General features: G+C 32.9%; 3 protein-coding genes across 3 annotated transcripts; 1 reads left to right on the top strand and 2 right to left on the bottom strand.

Annotated features, from left to right (window-relative positions):
- Window positions 1-527: 527 nt before the first annotated feature.
- On the bottom strand, window positions 528-6,326 carry LOC131623322 (probable sugar phosphate/phosphate translocator At1g06470). The gene is made up of 13 exons (XM_058894328.1): window positions 6,168-6,326; window positions 5,276-5,959; window positions 5,019-5,188; window positions 4,452-4,537; window positions 4,248-4,297; window positions 2,477-2,544; window positions 2,247-2,347; window positions 2,038-2,050; window positions 1,611-1,795; window positions 1,435-1,521; window positions 1,240-1,334; window positions 972-1,122; window positions 528-861 (listed from the first exon to the last, which is right to left on the bottom strand). The coding sequence occupies exons 2-12, from the start codon at window positions 5,830-5,832 to the stop codon at window positions 1,005-1,007; spliced, it is 1,530 nt and encodes a 509-aa protein (XP_058750311.1). The 5' UTR covers window positions 5,833-5,959; window positions 6,168-6,326; the 3' UTR covers window positions 528-861; window positions 972-1,004.
- A 4,185-nt stretch (window positions 6,327-10,511) lies between these two features.
- On the bottom strand, window positions 10,512-16,550 carry LOC131623321 (ABC transporter C family member 8-like). Its single transcript, XM_058894327.1, has 11 exons — window positions 16,396-16,550; window positions 14,284-16,268; window positions 13,743-14,063; window positions 13,568-13,654; window positions 12,841-13,440; window positions 12,544-12,708; window positions 12,010-12,304; window positions 11,653-11,867; window positions 11,197-11,566; window positions 10,869-11,108; window positions 10,512-10,788 (listed from the first exon to the last, which is right to left on the bottom strand). The coding sequence occupies exons 1-11, from the start codon at window positions 16,418-16,420 to the stop codon at window positions 10,682-10,684; spliced, it is 4,410 nt and encodes a 1,469-aa protein (XP_058750310.1). The 5' UTR covers window positions 16,421-16,550; the 3' UTR covers window positions 10,512-10,681.
- A 5,972-nt stretch (window positions 16,551-22,522) lies between these two features.
- LOC131623288 (uncharacterized) lies at window positions 22,523-23,128 on the top strand. The gene has a single exon (XM_058894288.1). The coding sequence runs from the start codon at window positions 22,523-22,525 to the stop codon at window positions 23,126-23,128; it is 606 nt and encodes a 201-aa protein (XP_058750271.1).
- The last annotated feature ends 4,004 nt before the right edge of the window (window positions 23,129-27,132 follow it).

Here is a 27,132-nt window from a genome sequence, read left to right as displayed (position 1 = left end):
AGAGACTCTAACAAGTCTAAAGAATGTGACCCCAATATCAACTTAACTGATCTTCAATTCATTTGTTAGGAGAGTTGGAAGAACGAAGAGTTCATTATTTTTCAAAGTATAATTATAATTGTCAGGTCAATCTACACAATAATTTTCTTTACGTCATACAATCCTTGTAAGTCATCTTGGTATGTTTTCCTCAATGCCAGTTTCTATCCTAATATCAGAAGGTTGAAGGCGTGGGTCAATCCTTATAGTCATAACAAACAATCAGATTAACAATAGGAGAAACAGCTTCACGCCAGAGAGTACCAAAGTCGTCGCATCACACAAGAGATACAAATAGATACCGAGAAATCAAATTGGATCGGTTCAAAAATAAGTCATCCGACTTAACTTCTTTATAGACCACTTTACCATAAATCTCATAATCTAACTATTTTCTTTGATACCATGTTAACAAGAGAGAAGGAGGAAGAGGAACAAATTCAACACCCTTTCATTTATAGTTTCAATCATATCGGAAAAAGTTAAAGAACAAAAGTTACAATAGAATAACCATTACCAATTACTACTCTATAGGTAACAAATCAAAAATTGCACTTGGTATATTTTAATTTGGCCAAAATGAAAACAAAATTTAATACAATACTAGGAAGCAAAAATGAAGAGAATTTATTTATAAACAACCTATTATGATCTACAACATATATCTTCTCAACTCAAAAGAATGCCAAAATCTGTAACTGATTAAGTACTTATTTCGACATAATTGAAGAAGCCATCAGCGGAATATGAGATGGCGAAGTAATGTCCCCGGAATCCAGATGGAGAGTCGTGTCTTTTGTTCTTAGAAATCACTGATTCATCCTTCAATATAAATATGATTCATGAAAAGATTTCAGTTTATAGTTTAGTGACTGAGAATTGTATGAGATTTGATTTGCATCATTTAACTAGCACTCGAGAAAAAGGCTTACTTAAGATATGAATTATATGGTCCATATATGTTTCTATGTTCCATCATCTTGTTCATCGATCTCCTCAAGAATAACATATTTGGCTGCAGAATCTCTTGTATGATGCTCTGATTCGTTGTCACCTGCATGACCCTTTTGAAGCTTCTGGTATCTGATATAAAATAAAACCAAAAACAAAGTATCACTATGTCTGATGCGCACGTATGGCTCCGATAAACAAAAGCCGCATTATAAAATAAATATGATTTACTTAAAGTGAAATACTTACTTGTACAGATTAAACAAACTGACACCAATCATAATAGTGAATAGGCCAAATCCTTTCAACCAAGTAAATTGATCATGAAAGTATAAAACTGCGACCTAAAGACAAAAAGCATGAAACCAAAACATTAAGTTCAATATGGTCAGCGAGATCAATAATCTAAGAAGATTTAATAGAATTAGAGACATGAATTGATACCAATATAGTGACGGCTTCCTTAACAACCCCGGCTATTGTGACTGTGACGGCACTAGTTACAGAGACCAAAATATATTCTGTTAGTACCTGCAAGAAGATAAAATACGACCGTAAACACACAAAAATATCGTTAAGGCAAGTCGGGTAAGGAGCAAGTTAGTTTTATAAACTTGTACCATGAAAAAGGCAAGTGTTCCACCAAAGAACATCAGCAAGCAACTTCGAGTTATATGATATGGAGTATCAAAGTACACATTCTCTTGGAATTCTTCCCATGGATCTAATGCAAGAGAAAGAAGCGCGGTTGCGACAGCCATTACTGGAGTTACATTGCTCATCAGGGTAAGTGGATTTTTCAGACCTGAAGTAATTGTAAAAAGCATATAAATATATAATACAACAGAACGAACAAAATTCTAGCTGGAAACTAATTACGGACAGATAAAAAGCTCAGGGGGAGATAGCGAGAGAATTTACAAGACAGAAACGGTGAAATAATCCAATCTTCGAAAGTTAATAACACAGCATTCAACCAAACATAAAAGAGAGAAAAACAATATCAAAAGCCTTTTGCAGCTACGTGGGGTTAAGTGAGGCACTTACCATAGGATTCTTTCTTTTCAATTTGGTTATCAGTTCACACATGAAGAGAATGAAAATCGGGTTCCAGCCCAAGAAAATGAAGCAAGAATGTTAAGTTAGCAATTGCAGGAAAAAATAACAACATAAATGTCTTTGGTGTGTACATGTAGATAGAAATGTATAGATACAATGTACAATAATTTAAGAAAATGAGAAGGTATATATAATACCTGCAAAAGGATCTGAGTCATACACCAACGAAACCCGGACATAACAGCCGCAAGCATGACAAGTATAAATCCCCAAAATTCGAATTCTGTCTCTTTTGAAACTGTAGTAGACCAAAATAAAATTTAAGTCTATTTTGATATATAGTTGAGGTTTTTAAAAATTTTGAGCGAACAACATGATAGATGAGCATATATATAACTATCGGTAACGTGAACAAAGATATGAATACCTGTTAGTAATATGCCAACGGATATGACTAAAATGATTCCTGATAGTTTAAAACTTGGTGTCTCCAACCTTCCAATTCAAACCAATGTTTAGAATTAAATGATAGAAAACAGATAAAGATAAACACAACTAAAATTCATCCAAAGATATACACTTAAAAATATGAATATATGATTATTCAAGAACTAATATCACAAAGCAACGTGAAAAAGATAATACCAAGAAACAGAAATATCAATTAAAATAAGGCACCTTTCACAAACAAAAAACCATTCCAATTGCAATTTATAGGGTCAGATTATTATAGGCTGTGTATATATTTTAACATCGTAGAAACTTTATTGTTCGTTTTAAAGGTGTTTGTAAATTAGATGCTCAAATTTCGTGGTAACCTGCAGTTAATTCAAGTCTTTGGAGTATTTGGTTAAAGTAGAATGTTCTCTTAGCATTATCTACTGGAGGAAAGCCTTCTTATGCAGCCACAACATAACATAGCCACCATGAGTATTGTGCAGCCAAGAAAAGTCACAAGGTGGGAGGGAAGCAAGGAAATTATCAGCTGGGGAAGTGAAAATCAGTTGTTGAATCATTGTCCTTATGATAGCCTTGAGGACAAGGCTTATTTTGTAGGAGAGGGTAGTGATAGGGTCCATAATATTGATGTTGGGCTGGGTCCATGTAGGCCCACTAATTGGGAAGTTTAGTCTAGGAGAAAGGTTAGTGGGGACAAGCAGTTACTTAGGGAGTGCTATATATATGCACATGAGTAGTGGTATTGAGGGGCAGGGAAGTGTTTTATTTCAATTAGGAGTTATTACTCTGGTAGGAGCAGTTTGCTCTGGTGGTTACAATTGTATTTCCTTTTCCATTTCTTCAATTCAATCAAAACTATCCCATTTGCTATATCAATTTCTTGGGTTTCTATCCGTTGTCAAGATCTCGATTTAGATTTTACGATCTCACTCACCCCCAACAATTCCGATCTTAAGTAGAATTGTGTGTTGTTGCCAAATTTGAAAAAAATTGTAAAACCATTAATTTTGTGCGATCTTTGCCAGATTCGGCCATGATCGGACGTTTTCCGTCCACCACCATTAAAAGCTGAGAAGGATGACAAGATGCAGAGGCAAGCACAACAATTACGGTTTGGAAGCGATGAATGCATGCATTTTGAAATGATGAAGGTTTAGACTTAGGGTTTAGAGAATAAACAACTTACTTGTAGACTTTGTTTTAAATAATTGACTTATGATAAACCTAGTAATTGACCAAATATGTCCCTAATGTTTAACAAATGTTTCATGCGGTCGTAAAAAAGTATAAAAACACAATCATACATGTCTATAGAATATGAAAAGGAGTCACTTTCCCACAAATACACTTGCCTACTAAAATATATTATCTAAAATTCCTTAAATATATTGTATTCTTTTTTCATTTTAGTATGATCATACGATTTTTGTTGCAATCTTATGTTTTACGGTTTTGTTACCCCCTCTTGATCTTACAAAAATAATTGGGTAGGATCTTCCAATCTTAGCTACGATTTTATATTTTACGATCTTACTATTCCCTCCCGATCTTATGCAAGATCCCGATCTTGACAACCTTGTGCAAGACTTCAAAACATAAAGCTTGTTTTCCTAAATGCATCAATTATTCCCATGAATTATCCTAGTGACAATGTTCCTTCAATTTTAGAATATTTACTACTTGTCTCAAGAAATCGCATAATCAGAGTGATTACAAAAACAAGATGAAAGGAGACTCACCTAAAAGCAAAAGCAAACAAGAGGAGAAAGATCGGAGCAGCAGATTTACACTGCAAAATAAATGAAAAAGGTAAATAAGGAGGGGAAAGACAGTTAGTTATTCGCTTCCATAAAAATGAGGGAGCATGTAGAATCAAATTTCGATGTAACATTACATAAAGAAAACATTTCATTCTAAATAAAAATTAAAGGAATGCCACAAACCATTGTAGCAAATGTGACAGAGATGAAAACTAGAGATACATTGCTCAAGTTAACATCCATAGCTGTTCCAAGAGCAGTCGGGACAACTGTGAAAGGCAAAGTCCATCTGTGGCATTAGTTGATATAAAAGTTAATGTAATAAGTTGTGATAAAGTTGCATAAAAAGTGTGTTTCAGGGAAGAACATTAGTGAGCAAGAGAGAGAAAAGACGTAAGAACAACAGAAAATGGTATAACAACCGATCAACCTATGTATTGTTAGATCATTTCATATCGCTAAATAAATTGAGTAAAAATGATAATTCAGAAAGAGAGAGCCTACTATTTACATTAGAATCTTAATAACTGAGTGAAAACTTTGAACAATAAGCACTAATTCAGAACAGCTATTGCCATAAGAAATTACAAATTAAATGCGGAATATTATTCATCAATACCACTCAATAAGTTACAAAAGATGAGAAAATATCACCGAAAATGAAATAGGAAGTTACGGTGTCGTTGCCTACCTAATTACCATATTAAAGTCAACAGAGTTAGAGCATAGAATAGCAAGAACAAAATTTACCTCGCAGAAAGTAATCCCTCCATGACATGACAACATTCGTTTCAAATTTATGAGCCCAAAACCACGTGATAAATTTCGATAAAACAGCTTGCATTGAAAAGTGGATTGTATTCATTAAAAAAGGAGCCGGGAACTTTCCCATATGATCTCCCAACAAACTTTTATTATACCTGTTCAAATCAGATAACAATAAGCGACAAAACATAAAAGGATTCACATTACAAACACCACTACAAAAGAAAAAAAAACGAACTTACAAGGTCAAAAATAAACTGAAAGTGTACCACACAAGTACGAAAAACAACGTCTTCAAGATATTTGCTACAGGGACAGTATCTTCAGAGCCTCTATCAAGCGATCCAACGCCACCTCCCGAACCATAGGAGTCACCACCAACCGTTCCCCTTTCAGATCTCTCTTCAATTTCAAAAGGCATATGCTTATCTGATCCATTACCTCTCCTATGAACAGATTCATCATCCATTTCACCAGCACCGTTTATCGGCACACTCCTTTCCTGCTGTAACTTATCAAAAGAGAATCTCTCTCTATCTAAAGCTCTTTCTTTCACCTCATTCTTTTGAATTAAAGGCAACTCAAAAACAATCTCTTCCTCATCACCTAATTGTCCATCCAAAACAACCCTTTCCTCACCACCACCATCACCAACATTATCATCATCACCACACCAACGCGAAAACGAAAGTTCTCTACGAATGCCACGAACGCCCGATCCTAACCTTCCACTATCAAAATCATCCACAACAACCCCTTTAAAGTTACAACTCTCTGAATCTAATTCAATGTGTACCATCTCCTACTGTATAAATTCATATCCATGTTCCATCCAACTTTTTCTTAACAAAATCTTCAATTCTCACAAACCCCAACAACAAAAAATGCTAGCTTGGATTTTCTCTATAACACAGCTAGTATACAAACTGTTAAATTTATAAGAATCAATAATCAGTAAATCTACGATGACCCATTTGAAGTAAACACAGTAAGCACCCAATAAACATGATGAAACTCAATAAAAATGCAATCTTTATATATAAAAATGTAATCTTTGAATATAAAAATGCAATCTTTGGATTATTACATGATGAAACAACAATTGATGAAAAGCGGAAGAAAGAAGAGATTAACCTGGAGATGGATTGAATGATTGAGAGAGAAAGATGAAAGGAGAGATCTGAGCTAAGTGGGTCGGATCTGAAGCTTGGTTTTGGTGAGGAATTGAATTGAATATCACATAAAGTGCAATTTGTGTATCACCAACTTTTCTTCATTAATATTTTTCAAATGATAATAATAAAACATTTGGTTGATTAATATTTAATAATTTGACATAATAAATTATAAATTGTTTTTCTTTAAAATTTAAAGTTTATTTATTTAATAATATTATTGTAATATTATTTATTTTGTAATTTTTAAATTAATATTTAATGAGCATTTAATTTTTTTGAGTACTTTAAAAAGTTATAAAATATATTTCACTAATAATTATATATTATTTCTTTTTCTAAAATTTATTTATATGAATATAATTTGTTAAGTGAAATGTGCCAAAATATGAGGAAAAAATACTTTTATTTTTATAAAAAGGAGTAAATGGAAGAAAATGGGAAAATGAAGGAAATATTTGGATTCATTTATGATGTGTTTGGTTTGGCGGTTGGGATTCACAAAATCGCGGCGAAAATTCATGGTGGACCAAAAGTTACCTTTTGTAGCTTCTCCAAATCACGATGGGAGAAGAAAAAAACGTGCGTTTGCAGCTGCAAACGCCAATTCAAACAGACACTTAATCACCCATTTATATATTCATGACATCGATAACTATTCAATTAAAACCAAATAACTTATATTTAAATTTAATATTTTAAATTATAAAATAAAATTATGATATTTTATAAATTGTTAATCAAACAATCACCGATATCTCAAATGTATTGTGAAATTTCAAAATTATAAGAAAATTATGTTTTTTTTTTATCTTTAAAACATTTGTTTTGTCTTTCATTAAGTTTAAAATCACACTCCCTCAACAATGAAATATATAAGCAAAATTAATAAGTTAACAATTTTTTTTAATAATATAATCTCTAAAATAACCATTATTTAATTAATTTTTTTATATTTATAATAGTCAAATGTATTAACCAAAGAGGGTATTTTGGGTAATGTGCTTAAATTATTGTTGAGATTACATTGATAATATGTAAGGTTTAATTTCAGTATAGGTCCTCCTATTTTAGTTCAATCATAAAACTAGTATTCTTATTTCAAACTTTAATATATTAATTAATTTTTTTAATATGTGAAATCCAATTAATATTTTTTTATAATTCATTTTGAAGGGAGTAATACCTTCTCATGTTCATATAAACCATATATCATATATCTAACTGAAATAGTTGGTGTATATGAATATAGTAAATATTGGAATAAGGAGTTCAATTCTTACACTAATAAAAAATATTCATTAAAGTCGTGTGAATGTATGTGAATTAAATTATTATTTTTGGGAAAAAATAATATTTTTAATTATTTATTTAGCACATAACTACATTTTTTTTTACAATAAGTGCATAGCAACTATTAATGCTTTTTCTTTTTGTGTGTGTGTGAGAGAAACAACTATACTATTGTATTGAAGCACTGAATGTTGGTTGGTATGCTCCTTCCATCCACATTTGCTTTTATTTCAAGTTAAGACTTTGCTTTCTATGTAAGAAGGGTTAGTAGTAGGTCGAAGGTATTCCAAGTCTATCTTTTACTTTTGTTTAAGTTGCTATTTTCTTTATACTTGAAAAGTATTCTTCACTTGCATTTAAGTTCATGGATTTAAACTAAACGAGTACATGCATGATAGAAATAGTATAGTGAAATTGAACATTTTAATGGAGATATAAAATATTTAAGTAAGTTTCTCAAGTAAAATTTTATTCACATAAACAAAAAAATATTAAGTATCACTTGTTTTTAATCTTTCTTTTAAATTTAAGCTAAAAATATATAAAAGTTATTTCTAATAATAAATAGTTTGTTGCCACTCTGTATATTTATATATAAATAGACTATTATGTTTTATCAAATTCGAATTATAAATTTTGTTATTTTTACTAATTGATTAGTGACTGCAGATTTCAAAAGTCTTCCTTATTTAACTTACCCTATATGATTAAGAGTTTTTGAGCAAAATATTCTCCTCAAAATAGAGGGTTTCTCCACACTTTAAAGTATATTATATTTTTACTCTCTTCTTCTCTATTTTCTTATTCTTCACTAAAGTTGCCTTAGCGTCAAGAGGGATGAAAAATACTAGTGAGAGTTTGATTGTACTAGTGGGTTACTGCTTTTGTTCTTGTTGTGTGATTCTCTCGAGAAATAACCTTGTTTGGTTTGGGAGATTAACATTTTAAAATCTCTTATTTGGTTCTTGATCAATTCTCCATAAAGTATGAATGTTTTAATTAAACCACAAAGGATGTGGTTATAAAATAGGCCTACAAAGGACGGTAGTACAATTGTTAAAAGGTAAACTAAAAACATCAAAAGGCATAAGTTTAGGCGGGGTTGGTTCTTTGTCTTCTTGAACTCGGCACAAGTATCACTTTAGGAAATCGACTATCTAAGTCTCACCTGAGGGATTTGACTGTCTAAGTCTGTCTCTGAAATAAATTACTTTATGCCTAGATTAAATCACTTCGCCCTTTTGCAAGGCCTCGTGCTTGAGGGACTATAGTCTGGAATAATTTTATTAGGCCTAAAAAGGGACAACTCATGATAAGACGATCCAAATCAAATACAACAATATTGGCAAACGGCTGAAGCGGACCTGGTCGCCTGAATTGGGTCTGGTCTCCAAATTAGTCCCGGTCGCACAAAGTGGCTATGGTTGACTGACTAACATGCTATCATTTATCTATTCTAACTTGTATATGACTTGAGAGATATGGGAAGAGACTAACAACTTTGACCGGATCATGGGGAAGAAACCATTTCTCCAATAAAGAAGGAAACTACTCCTCTATAATGCCACATATCCCTAAAAAGGAGAAGAACTATTATTGGGTTGAATCCAGCCCACAGGGACTCTTATAAATATATCTACCTCATAATTCATAGAGGATCACTCACAAATTCCACAAAGCAAAACACACAAAGTCTCTCGCAATTCCTGGTTGAGCAGACTTTCTTCACTATTGTATTTTCAGCGAGTACAATATGATATTCTCAATATCACGTTTCCTCTTCATGAACCTGATGAGCACACAAATTTGAAAAGGTTTAAGCAATAGAACACTCACATTTAAATATGCATATGAATGACGTAGAATTAATCATGTAGAAGTTAGTTGGGGCAAAACCATTTGGCGTTCCTCTAAAATCTCTAATATTTTGGAGACTTATGCATAATATCATTCATACATATGAAAATATTAGAAATAGGGGAGTTACATTGGTTTCTAGATGTTCCCTTTGCACTTATGACTTGGAAACTCCTCAACACCTGTTCTTGAATTGTAGCCACACATTAAAATTTTGGACGCAGTTGGAATCCTTGTTATGCATGTGGCTTGATCATACAAACTTTGTAAGCATATACAACATTCTTTATCAAGGTTGGAGTCCACGAATCAAGAATTTTATTATTGCAATCATTGCCTTAATCATCTGAAAACTTGACACAAAAGAAATCAACTCAAATTCCATGACATTCAATAAACTTTGGCAGGAAATTTAAAGACATAAAATTTTGATTCACAACACAATTACCTAACTCAAAAGGCATATGTAGTCATCAATACATAAATTCATAATCGTGAGACATTATGATATCAGATGTCCTGAAACATTATGATATCAGATGCCGACCCCTTTACACCCTGCATTAAGCAAATAAATTAAAAATTTCCACAAACTCATTGAATTAAATGTAACATAGGCAGGATGTCTCGAGGAAATCTTGGACTTGCAATATGTGGAAGAGTATTTTGTGATTTGTTGGACACTTATTTAAGTGCATTCTTAAAAAACATGGTATTGTGACCTCTTTTCAAGTAGAACTTACCTATATCAATCTTGCTATAGCGCATTACTCTAAGAGGGAATGAAATTAATTTTAACTTAAAAATGATTTATTTCTTATCATTCGAGCATTTATCAATACTACCATTATCTCTTAAAAGTTTCTAACTGAATAGAAAAAAAATTCACCATCACTAATACTTAATTTTAGTCCAATGTTTTTTCAGACAATTTATTACTTAAAAATTCAACTTTTTAAAATATAAATATAAGTTTACATCATAGTTAAAACTTAAAACCAATTCAAAAACTAGCTACCAATTTCAATGTGATATTTTTCTATCAAAATTTAAAGTAATTTTTTGGAAATTCAAACTTAAAAACATATACCATCAATACTAAAATTGAAATTTAGGTGAACTTAAATAATATATATATTATAAACCTGAAACAAGCAAATTCAATAAAAATATATATAAATAAAGTATATACATACAATAAAACACAAACAAATAGATATAGAAAAGTTTATAATTTTTTTAAGGGTTCTTGTAGAGAAGCATACTATTGATCTCAAGAAAATGAACCTTCATAACATATTTTTGGATATATTTTAATTATTTTTATGAGTTCCCCATGCAGCTGGACCAGTATTCAGCCACAAGCTTGGAGAATGAAGAAGAATTGTCTTCCATCAGTTTTGAAGGTTCATCATATTCCACCAGTTTTCCTACAATCACATCATATAACTCAATCATATATATATGGATCAAACAAGTTTTACTATGCATAAAAGAAAAAGCAACTTACCATAAGATAGAACCATGACCATGTCACTGTCTATGACAGTTGGAACTCTGTGAGCCACAGTTATAACTGTGCACTCTGCAAATTCTTGTCTGATTATTTTTTGTAGAATGGCATCTGTGGTAGAATCAATAGAAGCTGTAGCTTCATCCAAAACTAGAATTCTATTCCTTTTCAGAAGGACCCTTCCAAGGCAAAACAGCTGTCTTTGGCCCATGCTCCAATTTTCTCCTTCATTACTCACTGTTGAATCAAACAAAATCTTAATCAAATGTTTCACATGATTGTTAGTATAATGAATAATGTGTAGTTTGTGTCTTAGCACAATAACCTGATGAGTCCAAAAGATGTGGTAATCCTGATAAAAACTCTTTGAGTTGACACATTTCTAAAACCTTCCATATTTCATCATCTGAGAATTGGTCTAGTGGATCCAAGTTGGTTCGGACACTACCCCTGAAAAGAATTGGTTCTTGAGGGATGATGCTTAACTTCATTCTTAAATCCTTGAGTCCGATTGAGCGTATGTTAAGTCCATCTATTAGTATTTCGCCATATGTAGGTTCCACCAAACGAAATAATGCGCTTAGAAGTGTTGTTTTGCCACTCCCAGTTCTTCCCACAACTCCTACTCTAGTTCCTTCTTTGAAAGTACATGTGATTCCATTTAGTACTAGTGGAGCATTTGGACGATACCGAATCTGAAAAAAGAATAATGTATATTGATTCATCAAACTCTACAAAAGTTGTAGGAATAATAAAGTGACAAGCTATGGAAATTGTCTACCATCAAATCATGAAACTCTATCCTTCCCTTTGAAGGCCATGAAGATGGTGGTCTATTATACTCCATTATTTTTGGAGGCTCTTGTGGTATCTGCATGAATTGCTTGATTCTTTCCACAGAGATGATGAAATTTGACATGTTACAAGACCATGTGTTATAATACATCTGAGATCTTGTCAATGACAAAGCATAAGAGAGCGAAAGTCCCACAAGACCTGAATGCAACAAAAAAAAGTATAGTAAAAAATGCAAAGATCCCATAAAACCTACCAGAAGTCTTATTCTGTGTTATAAGCATTTCAATAAGTTGTACCTTAGTACAAAATGTAGAATAGTAAAGCTTGATTTTATTGTTACCTGGAGCGATTGATCCCATTGGAAGAAACACAAATAGACAAGCTGCTGTAAAAAGGATCACATTTTGAAGTATGTCAACTCTATACTGTAACCACTCTAAGGCAGCATTGGTATGCAAGAACAGTGCAGCATCTGTGTCAACTATATGTAAGAAGTTTTTGAAGAATCTGTCCACCATCTTGAAAGCTCTTACTGTGACCACTCCTGCTGATGTCTCAGTTGTAAAACTCACAACGGGAGCTTTTGTCGTTCCGTTAATTCTTACTAGCTCCCTTGCAGTCGCTTGATAGTATTCCTTCATGACACGAAAGAACACATGAATTGTTACTTACTGTCACATAAATTTAACAGGGACAATATTTTTAGTCCGAGTGACTAAGAACGCCATTCAATGATTATATAAGGACTAGTTTGTGTAGGGACTATATTGAAAAATCGTTATTTGATAAGTAATATAAACATATATAACTCATTCAATAGCCTTCATGATCAACAATTCAATGATTTTTCACTTAGACAAGAAATTGCACTAACCTTAATATAGTATCCTGTTACTGCAGTTATAATGGCAACTATAAGAATTTGCCATGTGACAGAAGTCATGATCGCAATTCCTGTTAGAACAACAACGGCGCTTTGTGCTACATACACTGCAGCAAAAGGCACGTCAAAATCCAAAGTATCAAAATCTGACGACGCCTGCATAGCATAAACATTGAAATTTTAGTGTTTGAAACTCATATATGTATAAATTGTAACAGACATATATATATATATATATATATATATATATATATATATATATATATATATATATATAATACAACTTACTCGAGTTAAAATTCTTCCAACAGGAGTTGAATCGAAGAATGACATAGGAGCATTGAAAATGGAAGAAGTGAAACCCGAGAAGAATGCTTTAGAAGCCTTTAGTCCAAGATGAACTACCAATATAGACCTCAAGTAAGCAAAAACAGCACTTAAAATTGACATTCCAGTGTAAACAACGACCATCAATCCTTTATCGATGCTTGAAATTTCACTTGATACAGCAATCCAATAAGATGCACCAGTTGAACAAACAGTAAAACCTATCAGAGCTATTAAGCTTAAAAACTGAAGAAACATTCCCTTTGAGATTATAATATAATCCAGATACAGTTCCCATCCAGAAGTTCCGATTTCTATGTATTCTTCTTCAGTAAGCTGCGGACATCCAATACTTGTCTCACATATTTCTTCATTGTTGTTTATCATAACAGGACCATCAACTTCATCTGTTTCTTGAAACATTTCTTGGTTTTGACTATTTGTAGTACCTATTACAGCTATTGCGTCTCTATGAGCATTCATAAGTTGTTCAAAAGTTGTTCCTGATGTCAACAACTCCTCATGGCTTCCTGCTTGAGTAATAACTCCACCCTCCATAACCTACAAAACGCAAAGCTATATGCTTAGCGGATATTATATATTTTAACATAGTGGTTTTTTGACAGACAACAAAGTTGATTTGTTCTTTATATATCTACAAACATATTCACAAAAAGCACTACGTTACCAGAATTTTATCGACTTCTGACAGAAACTCTACTTGATGTGTCACTAGGATGACTGTCTTCTTTTTGAGAGCATTCATGACACAATCCTGAAATCCAAATTCGCAAGTAAAAATTAAATAGAATGTGCTTGTTATCATATAAACATAAACTCTTCAAAGCTGTGAATGTTCTTACATGGAATAGAATTGAAGCAGTGTGTGCATCTACAGCACTAAAAGGGTCATCAAGGAGATATACATCAGCATCATTGTAGACTGCTCTAGCCAGTTGAATCCTTTGCTTTTGTCCTCCACTCAAGTTAAGTCCTCTCTGCCCTATTTCTGTAAGATCACCATGGCTAAAACCATCTATATCCTTGTCCAGAGCACATGCTTTTATTGCACTCTCATATCTATTTCTTTCCATTGGTTTTCCAAAGAGTATGTTATCACGAATTGTTCCACTTTGTATCCATGAATTTTGAGAAACATAGGCTACCTCTCCATGCATTTTAACCTGCTTTCAACCACATTACAATTAAGATAACAACATTATTGCCAAATACAAAGTTTAAATATTGAAATCGGTCCCTATAATATGTGCGTAATACTCATTTTAGTTTTTATGTTGCTCTTATTTGAGGTATTAAAGTCAAATTATATTTATATAACAAGAATCGGTCTCTATAAAATGCGTAATACTCATATAAAAAAAAAACTTGAAGATCATAACTCACAGTTCCACAAATTTTAGGCATTTCTCCAAGGATAGCATGGAGCAAAGAAGACTTGCCAGCTCCAACTGGTCCACAAACTGCTACTTTTTCGCCATGTTTGATGACTAAATTGATTTCTCTCAAAGTAGGTTTCACTGAATCCTCATCCCAACTGAAATCACTTTCCTGTATTTCAATACAGTTACCAGTTTTTGAAACATAAATGTTCTTCTTTTGGTAGCCAATTTTTGTCTGATTATCAAGGAGAAAACTGTTGAGCCTATCAAAAGACACTTTAACTTGGATAATGACAGAAACAGCCTCAGGTATAAACCTCACTGGCTCTGCCACACTTTTCAGAGTAGCAAGAACAGTGAAGATAGTCGCAGCATTTAATGGCGCAGTATTAAAGAGGTAGCATGCTATTAAAACCACTGCGCCAATAATTGATGGAGAGACATATAGAATAGCTCCGAAAGCCTTTGTGAACTGTGTCTGAGCCAACCATTTGAACTCGGTATCGCGAATCGACTCTATCATGTTCATAAACTTATCCTCCCAAGCTTGTAATTTAATAATTTTGATGTTGTTAAGAATCTCAGAAGTTAACCTTAGTCTTTCATCCTGTGATTTAAGGACTTCTGACTTACAATTTTTTATCTTCTTTGCATATGGAACATTGAAAAATACTCCAAATATGATAAGAAGAATCAAACCAGGAATTGCACTAAGACCAACAACCCAAAAAAGTACACAAACAGATAACAAAATTTGCAACACAAAGCACCATCCTGAATGAAACCAATACAAAAACTCTCCCATTCTGTATGCATCAACTGCTATGTAATTCACAATCTCCCCATTTGAGTGTCTTTTCCTTCCGAAACTCGAAAGATTCAATAGCTTCTCATACACTGCAACCACTAATGCTGATCTCATTCTCATTCCCGACCTTCTCGATTCAAAGTACCATTGTCTTTCAGAAACTGTCTCAAGAAATTTAACAAACACAAGGCACGCTAATAAAGTAAGACCTTCGTAAAAGTACTCGTCTTCACTGAGTTCACGGCTCGCGTGGCTTACAAAAGCATAAACCAACAATGGACCAACAGCTGCAGAAATAGTCCTAACTAATGCATATATTGCTATATAAATATTCTCTTTCAAAAAAGCTCTTGACATTGTCAAAATAAGCAAATTCTTTGAAATGTTTGAGCTTGAACCACTTCTTCTCAACAAAGAATCTCTTGTGCTAACAAATTTTTGGTAACAACTGTTAGCTTTATCTTCATTAGGCAAAGAAGGAATGTCTTGAAGGACTAATAGCTTTTCATAACCTAAAGACAGTAAAGGATTAAGCCAAGAAAATGTGAACCTGTTTAAGAAATTGGCTTGGTTTAGTCCAGTTTGTGGTTGAATTATACTTTCCTTTTCAGATTCACATAACAAAGATTCTTCAAGCATGGTTTTCTTTCGATAACGCGCTGAATTGAAGTAACTATAGTTTCTGAAAGCACAATGGAGAAGAAGGAAACTTACAAGCCATGGAATCAAATCAAAGAGAGGAATAGTATGATTTATCATAAGAGCTTCAATGTTGAGAATAGAAAGTAACACACACAAACAAATCCACCAAACAGAAGTTAGACACAAGATCCATTTACTATTCTGAGTGAGAAGTGAAACAGCAAAAGAGGTCCAAGTTAGTCCTCTAATAATCCAACTCAAATGATCAACTTCTCCGTCTCGATCGATGAAATCATACAAAACAGTGCCTAAATACATGATGCAAGTAAGAAAACAACAGATTGATGCAACCACCATAATGCGATCCTTTTGATTGTTTTCATGATGGTTTGAGTTTGAATGATACTTTCTAATTAAACTTATGAGCATAAAGAGATAGAAAACACAGAAGAAGATGATGTTCATTCCATCAATTATGCTTCTTTGAAAACAGAAAGATAACAAGTTGGTTTCTCCTTCACAAATCCATGAAAGTACACCTGTTTCAACATCAGAAATATTCATAATCTATATATTGATTTAACAGCTTTTGCTAAGAAAGAAAAGTATAGTTAGATGAGCAAGAACTCTTTCATTGTTGCATTATATCAAAAAAAGTATGTGTACCTTGTGAGCTCAAAAAGTGTGCCATTGCTTGGAACAAGTTCAATGATTCATTTTTGTTGTAGAGAAGGCTATTTATGCAAGGTTGGACTTTAAGGACCAGTAATAATTTGATACATGGTGGGGGGATTTATGTCATACATAAATGTGGTTATCTGTCTCTCTCTCTTTGTAATTTGAAATATAAAATTGGAAAAATAAAAGTTGATGAATTAAATAGCTATGATATGATAACATTTTTTGGTGAGCTAAAGAAGGTCAAGCAACAAAAAAGAATCTAGAAGAGAAAATTTACTATAATGGGAAGTTTTTGATCCACCCTACAACATGCTAATAGACTTTTTTATTTTCTTATTTTGAAATCTTTTCGAACCTCTTTTTTCTAGGTGTTTCCTTCATAAAACTATGTATATACTATATATCCATCATTGTTAAAACTAGTTAGTTTTATTTGAGTCTCTATTTTTTTATTAAGCTAATTTTTACTTTAAAGCATTATTTTTCGTATCCTACGTATTCTTGTGAAAAACTAAAAATATTTTTAGAATTTGAAGATGCATTTTCAGATGTATTCCCCATTCCACACTTTATCAATTCGTAAGTGAGACACACTCTCATTTTATTAAAATTATTACGGAAGTACATCTCCGTATAACTTACAAAAATATACTTCCAACTTGGATATGAGTGAAATACACGTCAAACCTTCCTTCTTCCTCGGATCTTCCATCTTCCTCATTCACTTTTTTTATCATTTCTCAGGTTTCTCTAATACCCCCAAGTGCTTTATCAATCCAAGTGTTTCTCCTACTCCCTTTAATTCAAGTAGTTTATCAATTACTTCTCAACATCAATTCAAAACAAATGTTTCTACTTCAACTACTCACTTGGTAAAATTTTCAATCCATATATTTTTTATTTTCTCTTCTTGCATTACGAAATAGGTACATTATGTTGGGTAAGAAACATTATTATATAAGTAGTTATTAGTTACACCTAATTTCTAGGTAATTTATTCATTTTATTGAGTCATGCATTTTGTATTATTTTTCGTTTTCCACGCGTTTTCTGTCATTTTTGCGTTTTCTGTATTTGAGGAAACTACGGAAGTGCATTTCAAAAAAAAACTTCTTGGATTAAGCCAAACCATTGAAAATCGAAGCTTAATAAATTATAATGCTCAGTTAATCGATTATACAACAAAAAAATCTCCCTCTAATCAATTATGAGACTTATGTAATCAATTATGGGGCGAACTCAGTAAAAAAATATGAGACACCTTTCAAATTACTCATGAAGGTACAACCGAAATAAAATTGATTAGGATGAACATATTGACTCACGAGTATGGACCGTTTATAATGAAGTCTGAAGAAAATATTTAGAAAAAATCAATTATTTATATTTTTAATCACTTAAGATTTTTGAATAAATCTTTTCAAAATTAATATTTAAGTAAGAAAATTCTTAGATGCTTAAATCGCAATTGACAACATAAAATTTATTCGAATTTAAATTTAAAGATTTGACTTCTATAAATTTAACTACATTATTTGATAAATTGTAGAAACATGATATTAATGATATTTAGTAAAACGTGTCATCCTGGTAAATAATTAATCACACCATGGTTAATGTTTGTTGATAAAAATAATCACGGACTTGATCTCGAATGGTAAACGAGTTCTTAGACAAATATTTCGAAAATAATAATTTGATCTACATGTTTGTTAATATGTTTCTCCCACACTCTCTACAAACAAAAGCATGGTTATAAATTGAAAATCTCTTTACATTAAAACAATTTTTTGTGGTATTAATTTATATTATTTTAATATTATTAAGTTTATATATAAATAGAAGTCAAACATATTGTCCCAATTTTTACATCCATAAGACAATAGAAAGAAATGAATAAGAAAGTAGGGGTGAGTGAAAAGAAAACTTTCGCAACTTTTTATGGTTGTAAGATCGTTTTTTATTTTTTATAGCGTACAAAGCAGTCTAACGCACATGATTTTAAGTTTCTTAAGACTAAATCATAGATAAATAAGGCATTATAAAATATTTATTAAGTTAAATCATAATTAAATAAAATTTATTTATTTATTTTTGTATAATTAAACTGTGATTAACCTACACTGAGTTTTCAAAAATTTGAGAAGGTTATGGTTAATACTCCAAAAAAGAAGAAGTTGTTTTACCTTTTGATGTGTGTAGTTGAGAGGATCGTAGGGATGTTGGTAGATTTGCTGTGTTGCTTGAGTCCCTTTGGAAAAGCAGAAATAATGTGGTTTGGCAAGATGATCGAGAAGATGCTATAAGAATTGGTTTACAAGCTTATCACAACTGGTATGATTGGTTTTTAGCTAGAAAGGATCTTAATGTGTCCGCAACCAGTAATAATTCAGTAGCTTGGATTCCTCCTTTGATCGATAAGGTGAAGTGTAATGTTGATGCAGGTTTTAATAATGTTGCTGGTACTACTAATAGAGGGTGGTGTTTTCGGGATCACTTGGGGAGATTTATCAGAGCCGGTGTAGCTTGGGATGTGGGTCTTTTTTCGGTCTTTGAAGCCGAAGCCATCGCTTTGAAGGAAGCTATCCAGAATGCTATCTCTCTCCACTTATGTCATGTTACCTTTGAAAGTGATTGTCAATTTGTGGTCAATTCTATTCAATCTAAACATGTTGGTTCTTCCGAGTTTAGTTTTATAATTAAGTCTATCCAGAATAATTTATGTTTATTTCCGAACTTTGAGGTAAAGTTCATTAAGCGCCAAGCGAATTCGGTTGCCCATAAGTTAGATAAGGCGGTCAATTCTTGGTCTAAGCGTAGTTCTCTTAATATGATACCTCCTTGTATTGTTTCTTGTTTGATGAATGAAGGATGTTAAGTTTGTTCTTGTCAAAAAAAAAAAAATTTACGTCGTTTTTATAATTTTCTTTCTTTTTAAAGAACTAGAAACTACTATTTATTAACATTAGCATTAAAAATTGGAAGAAATTGCCCTACTGCATTAATAGTTTTCTGCTACATCAGAATTGGAAAAGAAGCCCCAAACAAAATATGCATGTGAAGCCTAGAGATGTTTTTTTTCTTCTTTTATAACTTTATTTAAAGTCTTTAAGTTTCAAGGGACAAATGAGTACTTAAAGTCTTTTTAATATAGTATTTTTTTAATAAAGGGACAAATGAAATCTCAACAATCAATAAATTTAATAATAAGACAAAAAAGTATTTGTCAAAAGATTTTATATTTCAGCTACCATATTTTACCTTAAATTAAAAATAATAATTATATATTTTTTAATGTTAAATAAATTTTTGGTCCATGTAAATATATTAAATTTCGCTCTTAGTCCTTCTAAAATTTGCTTTTAAATAATGGTCTTTATAAATTTTTACACTCACAATTTTAGTCTCTACTATCAACTCTTATTAATGAAAGTGGACGTGTACATCACGTGGAAGACAGCATGGAGAAAATCGGAAAAATACCTTTGATTGCTAGGGTTACAAACCACCTCTAAATAAATCCAGAAATTTTTATTCCAATAAGACAAGTTCTAAGTGTAATTTAATTATATATGTGTTTGTTGTGACATTGTGTTTATTCGTATTTCTGTGTACTAGTATGATTTGTGGCACTATGTTTACTCATTTATACTTGTAAAGAAAACTACATGTTGCTTACACTTAATTCCCGCAGTTTTTGTGCTAGCTCTGAATCTTTAGCTAAATAACATTGACTTGTGGGTGCAATGCAAGATAACATTGAGTTTCAGCTCCCTATAAAAGACATGCCCCCACAATTCAACTAGTAAAATTCTGGTATAATAGTTAGTCTTTAATCTAATAGCATGCAATCCAATGATTGAGAATAATATTGTTGGTGACACAGCTCTGATTGAGAACAATGTTGCAATTTTGAATGGTGCAACTAAGGTGTTTGATGAGAAGCCTCTTAGAACTTTTTCGTGTTGGAATAAAATTTTCTGGCTTTGTTTACAGGAGGTTTGTAACCACAATTCATCTCCCTATAAAAGACATGCCCCACAATTCAACTAGTAGGTTTGTAACCACAATTCATCTCCCTATAAAAGACATGCCCCACAATTCAACTAGTAAAATACTGGTATAATAGTTAGTCTTTAATCTAATAGCATGCAATCCAATGATTGAGAATAATATTGTTGGTGAAACAACTCTGATTGGGAACAATGTTGCAATTTTGAATGGTGCAGCTAAGGTGTTTGATGAGAAGCCTCTTAGAACTTTTTCGTGTTGGAATAAAATTTTCTGGGTTTGTTTACACGAGGTTTGTAACCCCCGCAATCTAATGCATTTCTTAAAAAAAATTCAAGTTGTTTTCTACGTGGCGTACCACGTCATATGCCGTTAACTAGAGCTGACTGCAGTGACCGAAATTGTGGATGAAAAAAATTTATGAGGACCATTGTTTGAAGAAAATTTTTAGAAGAACTAAAAACGAAATTTGATATATTTATAGAGATAAAAAACTTATTTAACCCTATTTTTTATAATAATTGTGTCTTCTACAATAATTGATAGACAAGACATGATGTATGAAGGATCAATCTGTGAGCGTGAAAGACGGTCTATTATATATGATATAAAATTTGTTATAATTAAATAATGAGAAGGGATATTTTTACTCCAAAAGACTCCTCATTGCATACAAGCCTCATGTTTGTTTTGTGGTCGAGCCTTAAATGAGTATTGATGCTTTCCTTAGGATTTGGTTCAATAGGCTTAACTTTAAAATTTTTGATGTGAATAATAAACTGACTTTGACCCCTAACTTGTGGTGCATTTGCTCCACTAGCCTTAACCCTACAGTTTCCATTCTGATGATCAGCAAGTCTCATTTACTCGCACTAACAATAAGAAAATATTTTCCATATTAGTGGTTTATGCCTTAACTGATTACATCAAAAGAAGAGAGCTCTGGCATTCCTTGTCTAATGCGCAGAGAAACACAAATCATCCTTGGTCTTGGATTGGGGACTTCAACAACATCTTAGGCTTCTATGAGCACATATGAGCTCATCCCCTGCCAGAATTCCCATGCTTGAATTTGCAATGTGGACAGACACAAACAACTAGATACATTTGCCAACAATTGGATGCAACTAAGGGTATGTTTGGATTGATGGAATGTGATGGAATGGAATGGAGTGGAATGGTATTTAATCAGATTCCATTGTTTGGATTTATAAATAATGGATGGAGTGGAATGGAATATGATGGAATTCATTCCATCCTATTCCATCATATCCTTCAATTTTCATTCCACCCAATTTGGGGTGTATGCAATGGAATGAACTAAAATATTCTATTCCGCTCCGTCAAATTATAAAATATACACAAACAATGGAATGGAATCTCAATACCATTCCGCTCCGCTCCACTCCATTCCATCATGTTCCACTCCGCTCCGCTCCGTTCTAGTCCATCAATCCAAACATAGCCTAAATGTGGGCTAATGGAAAAAGTGGTGTCCATCTCACTGAAAAAAGATTAGATAGAGTGATTTGTAGCAAGGACTGGCTTGCTAACTTCTCCTCTATCTCTTGATCCACCCTAACTTGACATAGATCATATCACTTTCCCATTTTGTTTGAATCACAAACATCCACATGCAGGTATGCTTCTAACTTTAGATTTTTTAAAATGCAGTCACAACACAAGTGATTATTCCAATCTTATTAAAATTGTCTGGAAAAACTAAAATTTGGGTTTCCCTATGTTTGTATTAAGCCAAAAGCTTAAATTACTCAAAGGTGAGCTCAAAATTTGGAACAAAAACATTTTTGAAAATATCCATCTTGAAGTAGCCAAAGCAACTAAAAAGTTGGATGACATCCAACTTAAGATCAATGATACTAGTTACAATGAAGGCCTGATTCTTGATGAGAGCTGTGTTAAATTTGAGTTGGAAAAGATCCTTAGAAAGTAGGAGGCCTTTTGGCATGAAAAGTCTAGGATCAAGTGGCATTGTGATGACAGAAACACGACCTTCTTCCATAAGAATGCTTGAATTAAGCAAAGCTTTAGGAAGATCACCTCTATGAAGATTGAAAATTTAATCACAACTGAGCCAACTATGATTGTTGATCATGTAGTCTCTCACTTCACCAATATTTTTGGCAACAATAATGCAGTTTATGACAATAGCCTTATTGAGGAGGCCATCCATCCTTTTATTCATGAGAGCACCAACAATCTCCTTACCTTACTACCTTCTAGAATTGAAACCGAAAATGTTGTTTTCTCCTTGAATAAATATGGAACACCTGGCCCTGGTGGATTTGGTGCATTCTTCTTCCAGACCTATTGGGAAATTATTAAGGAGGATGTATTTAATGCAGTCCTTGAGTTTTTCACTATCAGCATTATCATGCCCGACAAGAATGCCAACACAGTTATCTTGATTCCCAAGACACCTAATGCAAATACAATTAATAACTTCAGGCCCATTGCCATGACTAACTTCAAGTTCAAGATCCTCTCCAAGATTCTTGCCGACATGCTAGCTCTTATCATGCCAAATACAGTTTCCAAAGAGCAAAAATGTTTTATAAAGGGAAGACACTTTAGGGACTGTGTTTGTCTCACCTCCGAAGCTATAAATTTGTCGCACAATAAGTCTTTTGGTGGAAATCTTGCACTTAAGATTGACATTGCAAAAGCTTTTGACACTGTTGATTAGAGATTTTTAATTAAGGTTCTGAAGACTTTTGACTTCTGCAACACCTTCTGTGATTGGATCAAATCTATTTTTCATTATGCCAAACTCTCTATCTCCATCATTAGGAGACAAGAAGGTTTCTTTTCCTGCTTTAGAGGAGTCAGACAAGGTGACCCTCTGTCTCCTCTGCTTTTTTGCCTTGCAGAGGAGGTGCTCAGTAGAGGCATTACTAAGCTAGCGAACACTAAGAATCTCAAGCTTATCAAAGGTAATAGAAATTCATTTGTATCCTCTCACATTATGTATGATGATGATGTCATACTTTTTTGCAAGGTCATCTCTTCTAGCATCCAAGCCCTTATCAAATTCTTTGATAGGTATGCTTAAATATCTGGCCAAATTATAAACCTTGAAAAATCAACAATCTTTGATGGTTCTTTATCCCAGGTCAAAATGAATAGGATTGCTCTTTCTATTGGTTTTGTTGTTGGTTATCTACCCTTCATGTACTTGGGAGTCCCTATTTTTAAAGGAAGACCTAAGACCATTCACCTTAAACCTGTTGTGGACAAAAGCAAAACTAAGTTAGCAGCTTGGAAAGCTTCATTGTTGACTTTTGTTGGTAGGCTGCAACTTATTAAGAGTGTTATGCATGGAATGCTCATTTATTCTATAACAATATACACATGGCCTTTGAGTTTAATCAAAGAGCTAGGCAAGTGTTTGAGAAACATCCTATGGAGTGGGGATCTCAACAACAAGAAGTTAGTAATTGTGGCTTGGAATAAAATTTGTACCCCCATTTTTGAAGGGGGCCTTGGTTTAAGGTCTATTTCTAAAGTTAATGCAGCATTGGGTATGAAGTCGCTCTGGGATATGCTTCACTCCGATTCACAATGGGCACAATTTCTTAAAACCAAAGTGATTAGAGGCAATAGATTCATCAAGAATCATATTCTCTCCTCCATATGGTGTGGTATTAAAGACAAATTTTCTGTCATTAATGATAACTCTTCCTGGCTCATTAGTAATGGGAAATCTATTAACTTATGGATTTATGATTGGAGTGGCGTTCCTCTTGTTAACATGCTTAACATTTATGATCATGTGCATCATAATTTCAAGGAAACAGTTAGTGATTTCATTGTCAACTCCCAATGGTGCCTCCTTATGTGTATTTAATAGCTTTATCCTAACTTGTTAAGTCACATAAAGAATTTTGATATTCCCTTGGAGTCTGTTAAGGATCAGCTTATCTGGAATCACACTAGTACATGTATTCTCTCTCTCCCCCCTCTCTCTTTCTCTCTCCCCCTCTCTCTCTCTCTAGGATGCTTATGCCTTTTGTGCCCCTAAAACTTTCTCTAAAGCATGTGCTAAGATTGTTTGGAACACTACTATTCCGCCTTCCGACTCCTTTATGGTTTGCAGATTGTTCCAACAAAAAATGCCAACTGACACGAGTCTTCAAAAAAGAGGCTCCAGCCTATCTTCCATGTTAGCCTCTGTCTCAACCAAGCAAAATCCAGTGAGCATATCTTCCTTCATTGCGTTTCTCTAGAAGAATCTGGACATGATTCCAAAATCTAATAAAGCACACCATTGATATCTTACTATTGTCAGCTCCATTTTTGAAATTTGTAACAAAGGTTGGAGCCCTCAATGCAAGATTGTTATATCTACTACTATTGTCATGATCTACAACTACATTTGGCTCTTTGGGAACAATGCAATATTCAAGAACATTAATCAAAATTACCAAAATGCCATCTCCACCATTGCTGCAAAGGTGCAACTTTCAGGCAATCTTACCAAAGAAGTCATGGGGTCCTCCATTCAAGATTTTGAAATTCTTAAAGCTTTTAAGGTTACCGTTCACCGATCTAATTCTCCCACAATCTTAGAGGTTATCTGGAAACCTCTCATCACCGGATGGACAAAATGCAATACTGATGGCTCAGCCTTGGGTAGCCCGTGTCCTTCTGCCTGTGGAGGTCCTAGGAACAACTTTGGTGAGTGCAAGGGGTGTTTTGCAGCAAACATGGGTGTCTCCATCAACACCAACTGGAATTATCTATGGATTGAGTGTGATTCAATGTCGGACATTGTTGTTGTCAATTCAATTAACATCATTCCTGCTAAGCTTAGAAACCGATGGAACAATTGCCTCGTCAAACTCGGAACCTTGAAATTTTTTGATCTCTCATATTTATATAGAGGGTAACCATTGTGCAGATGCTCTAACTAACTAATATAGAATTAACTTTAGATAAATTTACTTGGTGAAATTCACCCTCAATTATAATTATAAAGGATCTGGTCAAAAATAGGCTTGGATTTCTTTTTTCATAAACTTTTAGTTTTTTTTAGCTTGATTTGGTCCGCTCCTTTTATACTCCACTCTTCTTTTTATACCAATTTTTTAGTGTCCTCTTCATGAAGACACCAGCTTAAAAAAATTACAAATTATTTGATGAAGTTGATACTAAAATATTCAATGATGTGAAGAAACACTATCAAGTAGAGACAGAAGGGTAACAAAGGAAAACAACAACAACAAATTGGTGAGGTCCATCTTAATTTAATTTCTCTATCTTTATTGAGTATATGTCTTTTTCGCATACCAATCATATCATTAAAATGCATCCAAAAAAAATCATATCATTAAAAGAATTGGTATGATTGTCTTATTGAGAACGACATTTACTTGGTTAGATTAGGATTGTCTTTTTGTTAATAATGAATTATTATTGGTTAATTGTTTATAAATTTATCGATAAAATTACCATTAGTAAAAAATAATTAATATAACAAAATATTTTATAAAAATGACAGCAAAATTAAAAAAAAAATTCAATAGTTTTATATTTTATGAATTGAGGTAGTATAATATTATTATTAGATAAAACCTAACGTGTGTTTCAAAGACACAAATTAATATATTATTTATAAAAATATTTTTTTAAAATGCATGTATTTAATTTTTTAAAATTTTCAATATAATTTTATTACAGTTATTTTTTTAATAGTATCCCGTTTTAAAAGCACATGTTAGCCTGACTCTTATTATTAATAGGATGATGTTGCTGTATTAATTACCTAACTTAAATTTTCTAGTGAAACAAAAATTGTCACAACCTGGCCATCCTTTTCATACTGATATTTGATAGTAGTAGTTGATATTATTAAAGCTTTGAATTACAAGGATATTGTGTGTATTATTTTCATCCACAAAGTTGTGTAAACTCATTAACCAATGAATATATAAAGTAAAACTTAGTCAGGCAATTTTTCAGAGTGCATGTGATGTGGTAGCTGCTTGCTTGGTTGGCATATGTGTTATGAGGTACAGACAGATCAAGTACCAAAGGATGTGTTCCTTTACTAAATATATCATGTAGACAAAAAACTTTTGAGTAAATTTATCAATATTCAAATTTTAATTTTAGAAAATATGATTAAGAAATAGGGGTGACAAACGGGTATGTCCGTCCTGTTTAGACCGTCCTTCAAAAGTCCGTAAAAAAATAGGGCAGAATAGAATTAATATAGTTGAAGAAGCAGGTTTAAAACCTGAATCTTTCCTGCAAAAAAGTGAGGGTGGGCAGGAAAAGTCTGCGGACATTGCACCTTTTAAGCTTAAACACAAAAAATTGTATAAATTATCATGTCCGCCTGCAAAAAAATAGGACGGAACGGAATAGACACATTAGAGGGTGAGAGTCTAAATTTTTATTTCGCCCCGTATTAAAGTGCGGGCAAAATCAACATATCCAATTAGGGGTGGCAAAACGGGCCGCCCGCCGCCCTCCCCGCCTTATGCCCGCCAAAAAATGAGCGGGACGGGCATGCCCGCCAAGTAAAATGGGCATCAAAATCATGCCCGCCCCGCCAAGATGGCGGGTTGGCGGACGGCGGGCTTACCCGCCTATTTTTATTTATATTTTTTTAATAGATTAATATGCTTTTTTTACCTTTTAATTAAATTTTTCACTTATTTTTTAAAACAATTTTTTATAAAAGTA

The sequence above is a fragment of the Vicia villosa genome, unplaced genomic scaffold (assembly GCF_029867415.1).
Source record: "Vicia villosa cultivar HV-30 ecotype Madison, WI unplaced genomic scaffold, Vvil1.0 ctg.000060F_1_1, whole genome shotgun sequence".
Taxonomy (NCBI): Eukaryota; Viridiplantae; Streptophyta; class Magnoliopsida; order Fabales; family Fabaceae; genus Vicia; species Vicia villosa.
This window is presented reverse-complemented; position numbering and strand designations above follow the sequence as displayed.